At 44.2% G+C, this 10,000-nt stretch overlaps 1 protein-coding gene across 2 annotated transcripts in view; it reads left to right on the forward strand.

The window, feature by feature from the left end:
* Nucleotides 1-10,000, forward strand: part of LOC115125851 (ER membrane protein complex subunit 1-like) — a 36,124-nt gene that overhangs the window by 20,323 nt on the left and 5,801 nt on the right. For both annotated transcript variants that reach the window (XM_065005144.1, XM_065005145.1), the window contains 7 exons: nt 23-139; nt 2,017-2,216; nt 3,911-4,060; nt 4,594-4,755; nt 4,925-5,044; nt 5,135-5,272; nt 5,833-6,006. In XM_065005144.1, coding sequence (XP_064861216.1) covers nt 23-139; nt 2,017-2,216; nt 3,911-4,060; nt 4,594-4,755; nt 4,925-5,044; nt 5,135-5,272; nt 5,833-6,006 — 1,061 coding nt within the window. The remainder of the gene's footprint in view (nt 1-22; nt 140-2,016; nt 2,217-3,910; nt 4,061-4,593; nt 4,756-4,924; nt 5,045-5,134; nt 5,273-5,832; nt 6,007-10,000) is intronic.

Genomic DNA, 10,000 nt, shown 5'->3' on the forward strand with positions numbered 1-10,000 from the left:
TAACCAACCCCTGTGATTCCAGGACGTGTGGTATGGACCAGAGAGGAGGCCCTAGCTGATGTTGTTACCATGGAGATGGTGGACCTGCCTCTCACTGGCACCCAGGCGGAGCTGGAGGGGGAGTTTGGCAAGAAAGCTGGTAAGGAACGTCAGAGATCAGAGCCTAGCCTACGTTATTCACGTTATCATTTTAAAATGCACAACGTAGAAAAGAGACAACGTGCATAAAATATCATTATTAAGGATGACACATAAAAAGTGTTTCTCTAATATTATTATGCTTCGTCAGTCCCTTTTTAAAATATTTTGTATTGAAGTTTTTAACATGTCTTTTTTGTTAAAAAATAATAATAATTCCATGTAATTTTATTTTTTTAATGTGTTTTTGTCTCTTTTTGGCTTTGTATAAGTATTTGTGATTGCCTGAACGTATAATGGTATTTGACCCTGTCTAAGTTAATTGTCCTCTTATGTATTGCTATCCCCAATTTGGCTTAAGTCTTGCTCTGTCTCTTTGGTTTTCTCATTGCTGCGCTTGGATCCAGCCATTCAAGGTAAAGCTCTGAGCTTTCTGTCCTTTCTGTTTGCTTATGTTGAAGATCAGTAGCGAAGGGCTCTGATATTAAAGTTTCTGCTTTGTTGTTTGGTTGTGTCCTTGTAGTCTTTGCTGTGTGCTTGTAGTCTTTGTTGTGTTCTTGTAGTCTTTGTTGTGTTCTTGTAGTCTTTGTTGTGTTCTTGTAGTCTTTGCTGTGTGCTTGTAGTCTTTGCTGTGTCCTTGTAGTCTTTGTTGTGTCCTTGTAGTCTTTGTTGTGTCCTTGTAGTCTTTGTTGTGTCCTTGTAGTCTTTGTTGTGTCCTTGTAGTCTTTGTTGTGTGCTTGTAGTCTTTGTTGTGTTGTTTGGTTGTGTGCTTGTAGTCTTTGTTGTGTCCTTGTAGTCTTTGTTGTGTCCTTGTAGTCTTTGTTGTGTCCTTGTAGTCTTTGTTGTGTCCTTGTAGTCTTTGTTGTGTTCTTGTAGTCTTTGTTGTTTGGTTGTGTCCTTGTAGTCTTTGCTGTGTGCTTGTAGTCTTTGTTGTGTTCTTGTAGTCTTTGTTGTGTTCTTGTAGTCTTTGTTGTGTGCTTGTAGTCTTTGCTGTGTCCTTGTAGTCTTTGTTGTGTCCTTGTAGTCTTTGTTGTGTCCTTGTAGTCTTTGTTGTGTCCTTGTAGTCTTTGTTGTGTCCTTGTAGTCTTTGTTGTGTGCTTGTAGTCTTTGTTGTGTTGTTTGGTTGTGTGCTTGTAGTCTTTGTTGTGTCCTTGTAGTCTTTGTTGTGTCCTTGTAGTCTTTGTTGTGTCCTTGTAGTCTTTGTTGTGTTCTTGTAGTCTTTGTTGTGTTCTTGTAGTCTTTGTTGTGTTGTAGTCTTGGTTGTGTTCTTGTAGTCTTTGCTGTGTGCTTGTAGTCTTTGCTGTGTGCTTGTAGTCTTTGCTGTGTGCTTGTAGTCTTTGTTGTGTGCTTGTAGTCTTTGTTGTGTGCTTGTAGTCTTTGTTGTGTGCTTGTAGTCTTTGTTGTGTGCTTGTAGTCTTTGTTGTGTGCTTGTAGTCTTTGTTGTGTCCTTGTAGTCTTTGTTGTGTCCTTGTAGTCTTTGTTGTGTTCTTGTAGTCTTTGTTATGTTGTTGTTTGGTTGTGTTCTTGTAGTCTTTGTTGTGTCCTTGTAGTCTTTGTTGTGTCCTTGTAGTCTTTGTTGTGTCCTTGTAGTCTTTGTTGTGTCCTTGTAGTCTTTGTTGTGTTCTTGTAGTCTTTGTTGTGTTCTTGTAGTCTTTGTTGTTTGTTTGTAGATCAGTATGTGGGCTTCAGTGTCGACCTCGTGTATTTAGTGTCCCTGTAGAAAGAATCCACTGTCGTCCTGATAAACCCGAGGAAACTTCTTGCGGTCCAGCCTTCTATCGTCGTGACGACTTCCCTCTCGAACGATAACTGTTTTTATAATCTAACGACTGAAACTGTAGATAATAACGTCTATCCGTGGTTCTCCCTCCCTCTTAGACGGGTTGTTCCCCATGGTGCTGAAGCGTCTGTCATCCCAGGTGACTCTGCTCCAGGCGTGGCTGGCCCACCTGTGGAAGTTGTTCTACGAAGCCCGTAAACCCCGCAGCCAGGTTAAGAACGAGGTCACCATAGAAACGTTGTCCAGGGATGAGTTCAACCTGCAGAAGATGATGGTTATGGTCACGGCCTCGGGGAAGGTGAGACGGGAGGGGGAGGGGGGGTCACGGCCTCGGGAAGGTGAGACGAGAGGGGGAGGGGGGGGTCACGGCCTCGGGGAAGGTGAGACGGGAGGGGAGGGGGTCACGGCCTTGGAAGGTGAGACGAGAGGGGGAGGGGGTCACGGCCTCGGGGAAGGTGAGACGAGAAGGGGGGTCACGGCCTCGGAATGTGAGACGGGAAGGGGAGGGGGTCACGGCCTCGGAAGGTGAGACGGGAAGGGGAGGGGGTCACGGCCTCGGGGAAGGTGAGACGGGATGGGGAGGGGGTCACGGCCTCGGAAGGTGAGACGGGAGGGGGTCACGGCCTCGGAAGGTGAGACGGGAAGGGGAGGGGGTCACGGCCTCGGGGAAGGTGAGACGGGAGGGGAGGGGGTCACGGCCTCGGGGAAGGTGAGACGGGAGGGGAGGGGGTCACGGCCTCGGAAGGTGAGACGAGAAGGGGAGGGGGTCACGGCCTCGGGAGAAGGTGAGACGAGAGGGGGAGGGGGTCACGGCCTCGGGGGAAGGTGAGACGAGAAGGGGAGGGAGGTCACTGCCTCGGAAGGTGAGACGAGAAGGGGAGGGGGTCACGGCCTCGGGGGAAGGTGAGACGGGAGGGGGGGTCACGGCCTCGGGGGAAGGTGAGACGAGGGGGGGTCACGGGAAAGGTGAGACGGGAGTGGGGGTCACGACCTCGGGAAGGTGAGACGAGAGGGTGTGTGTGTTTATAGATGGCAGACGGTGATCCTCATGGTCACTGCCTCCAGCAAGGTGAGAAACTACCTGCTAAAAAACATGTAAAGGTAAAAAGAAGGAGAAACTAAAGGTGAACTGCTGCTAGAGATCTACTCATTGGTAGAGAGAGGTTCTGTCTGATGACCTCACCACTACTGTCTGATGACCTCACCACTACTGTCTGATGACCTCACCACTACTGTCTGATGACCTCACCACTACTGTCTGATGACCTCACCACTACTGTCTGATGACCTCACCACTACTGTCTGATGACCTCACCACTATTGTCTGATGACCTCATCACTAATTTCCGTTGACCTCATCACTACTATCTGTTGACCTCATCACCTGTTGACCTCATCACTACTGTCTGATGACCTCACCACTACTGTCTGATGACCTCACAACTATTGTCTGATGACCTCACCACTATTGTCTGATGACCTCATCACTACTGTCTGTTGACCTCATCACTCATTTCCGTTGACCTCATCACTACTATCTGTTGACCTCATCACCTGTTGACCTCATCACTAATTTGTTGACCTTATCACTACTGTCTTGACCTCATCACCTGTTGATCTCATCACTACGGTCTGTTGACCTCATCACTACGGTCTGTTGACCTCATCACTACTGTCTGTTGACCTCATCACTACTGTCTGTTGACCTTATCACTACGGTCTGTTGACCTCATCACCAACATTGGTAGCACTTTACTGTAGTCCTAGTGAGGCTCATATGCAGGATGTTGTGTTCATTTGTAGCACAAGTTCTGTCAAATGCTCTGAATGTGATGTGCTTTTTGTACAATCGATTTAATAAATGATTGGAATGTTGTTTGGAAGGATGTTCGTCTTTCACAGTGCGTTTTGTTCTTGGCCATAAAACAAGTATTGTTATACTTTATAGCACACGGTATGAAATAATCATATTTGATCTCCGTTTGGTTCCAGCTCTTTGGCATCGACAGCAAGTCAGGCAGCATTCTGTGGAAGCACTACCTGGAGAATGTCCAGCCCAACGCGGCCTTCAAACTGATAGTTCAGAGGACTACCGCTCACTTCCCACATCCCCCACAATGCACTCTGCTCATCAAGGACAAGGTAGAAAACAACACCCATGGACTGTGTTGCAAAAATAGTCCTTACTACACCATTTAGTTATTTATTTTTTATTTGAGAGCTCTGGTGAATTTTAAGATTCCCCAATGATTTTAAATTTGATCTTGAACCTGAAAAAGACATCGGGGGTGGGGGGGGGGGGGGGCTGTCGTTATCAAGCATCTCAGTAGGGATTACTACTTAAGTGTTGACGTACTGTAACTAGGTAGGGCAGCTCTTTCTCCGACTGGATGTAACGTTGGAGGAAATGTCTCTATTTCTTTCTAAACATTTCTGCTATTTTTAATTTAAATTTTACCTTTATTTTACTAGCCAAGTCAGTTAAGAACAAATTCTTATTTTCAATGACGGCCTAGGAACAGTGGGTTAACTGCCTGTTCAGGGGCAGAACGACAGATTTGTACCTTGTCAGCTCGGGGGTTTGAACTTGGAACTTTTCGGTTACTAGTCTAATGCTCTAACCACTAGGCTACCCTGCCGTGTCTGTCCCCCCCCCCCCCCCCCCCCCCCCCCAGGACACTGGCCTGGCCACCCTGCATGTGTTCAACCCCATATTTGGCAGGAAGAGTCACATCTCCCTGCCGGCCCTGCCCCGCCCCATCCTCCAGTCACTCCTACTACCTGTTATAGACCAGGACTACGCCAAGGTCCTGTTGCTGGTCGATGACCAATACAAGGTAGGACTGTCTGATTCTAAGGTCCTGTTGCTGGTCGATGACCAAAATAAATAATCTGTTGCATTGTGGGAAAGATTTGCGCCTTCAATTTGTAAAGTCCCTGTTAGTCCTTTTAATTTTTCTGCCTTTTATGTGTTCCCTCCCTCCCTCCCTCCCTCCCTCCCTCCAGGTGACAGCCTTCCCCTCCACTAAGAACGTCCTGCAGCAGCTCCAGGAGATGGCCTCCTCCATCTTCTTCTACCTGATCTGCTCAGATCAGGGAAACCTGTCTGGATTCAGACTGCGCAAGGTGACTTAACTCTGTGTGTGTGCACGCAACATTCGTGTGTGTGTGTGTGTGTGCATGGATGTGACATTGAGTGTGTGTGTGTTCATCCAGGACCTGTCCACAGAGCGGATCTGGGAGGTGGTCCTTCCTACAGAGGTTCAGAAGATAGTAGCTGTCAAAGGGAAGAGGCCCAACGAGCATGTCCACTCTCAGGGCAGAGTGATGGGAGACCGTAGCGTTCTCTACAAGGTAAACACTGCTCTAGGTACTAGTAAACTACAGGGTCCACTCTCAGGGCAGAGTGATGGGAGACCGTAGCGTTCTCTACAAGGTAAACACTGCTCTGGGTGGGAGGAGTTAACACTGCTCTGGGTGGGAGGAGTTAACACTGCTCTGGGTGGGAGGAGTTAACACTGCTCTGGGTGGGAGGAGTTAACACTGCTCTAGGTGGGAGGACATGCACATGGCCAAATCAATTCCAGTAATTCATTAAATAATTCTACGTTTACTCTGACACGTCAACAACCCACTATTAACGTGGCAAGTGGGTTGCCACCCATACTTTAAGAAAGGCTGTGAACTAGAGGCTCTACACGCAAACTATTAAGGGCCGGTTTCCCAGATCCATATTTTAGACTAGTCCTGTTCAGCGAGTAATATCTGCAAACTCTGACCCAAAAGTTAATCATTTTTTGAGGAGCAAACAAATGCACATACAAACTTGTTGGAAATAAGAACAATTGTGTTTTTTTTTTGTGTGTGTGTGAAGACCTGAATAACAGTCTCTCTTCTTTTTTTTCTCACCACAGTACCTGAACCCTAACCTGCTGGCAGTGGTGACAGAGAGTACAGACACACACCCTGAGCGGGCCTTCGTGGGCGTGTTCCTGGTCGACGGTGTGACTGGACGCATCATCCATGAAGCCGTCCAGAGGAAGGCCAGGGGGCCCGTCCACTTTGTCCACTCTGAGAACTGGGTGGTGGTGAGTAGTAGTAGTAGTAGTAGTAGTAGTAGAGGAAGGCCAGGGGGCCCGTCCACTTTGTCCACTCTGAGAACTGGGTTGTGGTGAGTAGTAGTAGTAGTAGTAGTAGAGGAAGGCCAGGGGGCCCGTCCACTCTGAGAACTGGGTGGTGGTGAGTAGTAGTAGTAGTAGTAGTAGTATTATTATCAGTAGTAGTAGTAGCAGTAGTATTATCAGTAATAGTAGTAGAGGAAGGCCAGGGGGCCCGTCCACTCTGAGAACTGGGTGGTGGTGAGTAGTAGTAGTAGTAGTAGTAGTAGTAGAGGAAGGCCAGGGGGCCCGTCCACTTTGTCCACTCTGAGAACTGGGTTGTGGTGAGTAGTAGTAGTAGTAGTAGTAGAGGAAGGCCAGGGGGCCCGTCCACTCTGAGAACTGGGTGGTGGTGAGTAGTAGTAGTAGTAGTAGTAGTATTATTATCAGTAGTAGTAGTAGAGGAAGGCCAGGGGGCCCGTCCACTTTGTCCACTCTGAGAACTGGGTTGTGGTGAGTAGTAGTAGTAGTAGAGGAAGGCCAGGGGGCCCGTCCACTTTGTCCACTCTGAGAACTGGGTTGTGGTGAGTAGTAGTAGTAGTAGAGGAAGGCCAGGGGGCCCGTCCACTTTGTCCACTCTGAGAACTGGGTTGTGGTGAGTAGTAGTAGCCAAGTATTCACAGTAGTAGTAGAATTATTATCAGTAGAATTATTAGTAGTATTAGTAGTAGTAGTAGTAGTAGTATTATCAGTAGGGGGTGGTAGTAGTATTATCAGTAGGGGTGGTAGTAGTATTATCAGTAGGGGTGGTAGTAGTATTATCAGTAGGGGTGGTAGTAGTATTATCAGTAGGGGTGGTAGTAGTATTATCAGTAGGGGTGGTAGTAGTATTATCAGTAGGGGTGGTAGTAGGATTATCAGTAGGGGTGGTAGTAGGATTATCAGTAGGGGTGGTAGTAGTAGGATTATCAGTAGGGGTAGTAGGATTATCAGTAGGGGTGGTAGTAGTAGGATTATCAGTAGGGGTGGTAGTAGTAGGATTATCAGTAGGATTATCAGTAGGGGTGGTAGTAGTAGTATTATCAGTAGGATTATCAGTAGGGGTGGTAGTAGTACTATTATCAGTAATGGTGGTAGTAGTATTATCAGTAGTGATGGTAGTAGTAGTAGTATGAGTATCAGTAGTAGTGGTGGTAGTAGTATTATCAGTAGTGATGGTAGTAGTAGTAGTATGAGTATCAGTAGTAGTGGTGGTAGTAGTATCAGTAGTGGTGGTGGTAGTAGTAGTAGTATGAGTATCAGTAGTAGTGGTGGTAGTAGTAGTAGTATGAGTATCAGTAGTAGTGGTGGTAGTAGTAGTGGTAGTAGTAGTACGAGTATCAGTAGTAGTGGTGGTAGTAGTAGTAGTATGAGTATCAGTAGTAGTGGTGGTAGTAGTAGTAGTATGAGTATCAGTAGTAGTAGTATGAGTATCAGTATCAGTAGTAGTAGTAGTAGTAGTATGAGTATCAGTAGTAGTAGTAGTAGTAGTATGAGTATCAGTAGTAGTAGTAGTAGTAGTATGGTAGTAGTAGTAGTAGTATGAGTATCAGTAGTAGTAGTATGAGTATCAGTAGTAGTAGTAGTAGTATGAGTATCAGTAGTAGTAGTGGTGGTGGTAGTAGTAGTATCAGTAGTAGTAGTGGTGGTGGTAGTAGTGGTAGTAGTAGTATGAGTATCAGTAGTAGTGGTGGTAGTAGTAGTAGTATGAGTATCAGTAGTAGTGGTGGTAGTAGTAGTAGTAGTAGTAGTAGTATGAGTATCAGTAGTAGTAGTATGAGTATCAGTAGTAGTAGTAGTAGTAGTAGTATGAGTAGTAGTAGTAGTATGAGTATCAGTGGTGGTAGTAGTAGTGGTAGTATCAGTAGTGGTGGTAGTAGTAGTAGTATGAGTATCAGTAGTAGTGGTGGTAGTAGTATTTTCAGTAGTGGTGATAGTAGTAGTAGTATTTTCAGTAGTGGTGGTAGTAGTATTATCAGTAGCAGTATTATAAGTAGTGGTAGTAGTATTATCAGTGGTATTATTATCAGTAGTATTATCAGTAGTGGGGGTAGTAGTATTATCAGTGGTGGTAGTGGTAGTAGTTGTAGCAGTAATAGCAGCATTTGCAGTAGTAGTAGTATTATCAGTAGTGGTAGTAGTATTATCAGTGGTAGGAGTAGTACTATTCGAAGTAGGAGTAGCAACAGTAGTAGTATTATCAGTGGTAGGAGTAGCAACAGTAGTAGTATTATCAGAAGTATGAGTAGCAACAGTAGTAGTATTATCAGAAGTAGGAGTAGCAACAGTAGTAGTAGGAGTAGCAACAGTAGTAGTATTATCAGAAGTAGGAGTAGCAACAGTAGTAGTAGGAGTGGTAGGTAGGAGTAGTAACAGTAGTAGGAGTAGCAACAGTAGTAGTATTATCAGAAGTAGGAGTACATTACATTACATTTAAGTCATTTAGCAGACGCTCTTATCCAGAGCGACTTACAAATCAGTAGTAGTAGTAGGACTTACAAAACAGTAGTAGTAGGAGTAGCAACAGTAGTAGTAGTAGGAGTGGTAGGTAGGTAGGAGTAGTAACAGTAGTAGTAGGAGTAGCAACAGTAGTAGTAGGAGTAGCAACAGTAGTAGTAGGAGTAGCAACAGTAGTATTATCAGTGGTGGTAGTGGTAGTAGTTGTAGTATCAGTGGTAGAAGTAGCAACAGTAGTAGTATCAGTAGTAGGAGTAGCATCAACAGTAGTAGTAGTAGTATCATCAGTAGTAGTATCATCAGTAGTAGTATTATCAGTAGTAGCAACAGTAGTAGTATTATCAGTAGTAGAAGTAGCAACAGTAGTAGTATTAACAGTAGTAGTATTGGTAGTAGTATCAGTATTAGCAGTAGTAGTATTATCAGTAGCAACAGTAGTAGTACTATCAGTGGTAGGAGTAGTACTATTAGTAGTATCAGTAGTAGGAGTAGTACTATTAGTAGTATCAGTAGTAGGAGTAGTACTATCAGTAGTAGGAGTAGTACTATCAGTAGTAGGAGTAGTACTATTAGTAGTATCAGTAGTAGGAGTAGTAGGAGTAGTACTATTAGTAGTATCAGTGGTAGGAGTAGTACTATTAGTAGTATCAGTGGTAGGAGTAGTACTATTAGTAGTATCAGTGGTAGGAGTAGTACTATTAGTAGTATCAGTAGTAGGAGTAGTACTATTAGTAGTATCAGTGGTAGGAGTAGTACTATTAGTAGTATCAGTGGTAGGAGTAGTACTATTAGTAGTATCAGTAGTAGGAGTAGTACTATTAGTAGTATCAGTAGTAGGAGTAGTACTATTAGTAGTATCAGTAGTAGGAGTAGTACTATTAGTAGTATCAGTAGTAGGAGTAGTACTATTAGTAGTATCAGTGGTAGGAGTAGTACTATTAGTAGTATCAGTGGTAGGAGTAGTACTATTAGTAGTATCAGTGGTAGGAGTAGTACTATTAGTATTATCAGTAGTAGGAGTAGTATTATCAGTAGTAGGAGTAGTATTATCAGTAGTAGGAGTAGTATTATCAGTAGTAGGAGTAGTATTATCAGTAGTAGGAGTAGTACTATTAGTAGTATCAGTAGTAGGAGTAGTACTATTAGTAGTATCAGTAGTAGGAGTAGTACTATTAGTAGTATCAGTAGTAGGAGTAGTACTATTAGTAGTATCAGTAGTAGGAGTAGTACTATTAGTAGTATCAGTAGTAGGAGTAGTACTATTAGTAGTATCAGTGGTAGGAGTAGTACTATTAGTAGTATCAGTGGTAGGAGTAGTACTATTAGTAGTATCAGTAGTAGGAGTAGTACTATTAGTAGTATCAGTAGTAGGAGTAGTACTATTAGTAGTATCAGTAGTAGGAGTAGTACTATTAGTAGTATCAGTAGTAGGAGTAGTACTATTAGTAGTATCAGTGGTAGGAGTAGTACTATTAGTAGTATCAGTGGT

Source organism: Oncorhynchus nerka, linkage group LG20 (genome assembly GCF_034236695.1).
Source record: "Oncorhynchus nerka isolate Pitt River linkage group LG20, Oner_Uvic_2.0, whole genome shotgun sequence".
In the NCBI taxonomy this organism is placed as follows: domain Eukaryota; kingdom Metazoa; phylum Chordata; class Actinopteri; order Salmoniformes; family Salmonidae; genus Oncorhynchus; species Oncorhynchus nerka.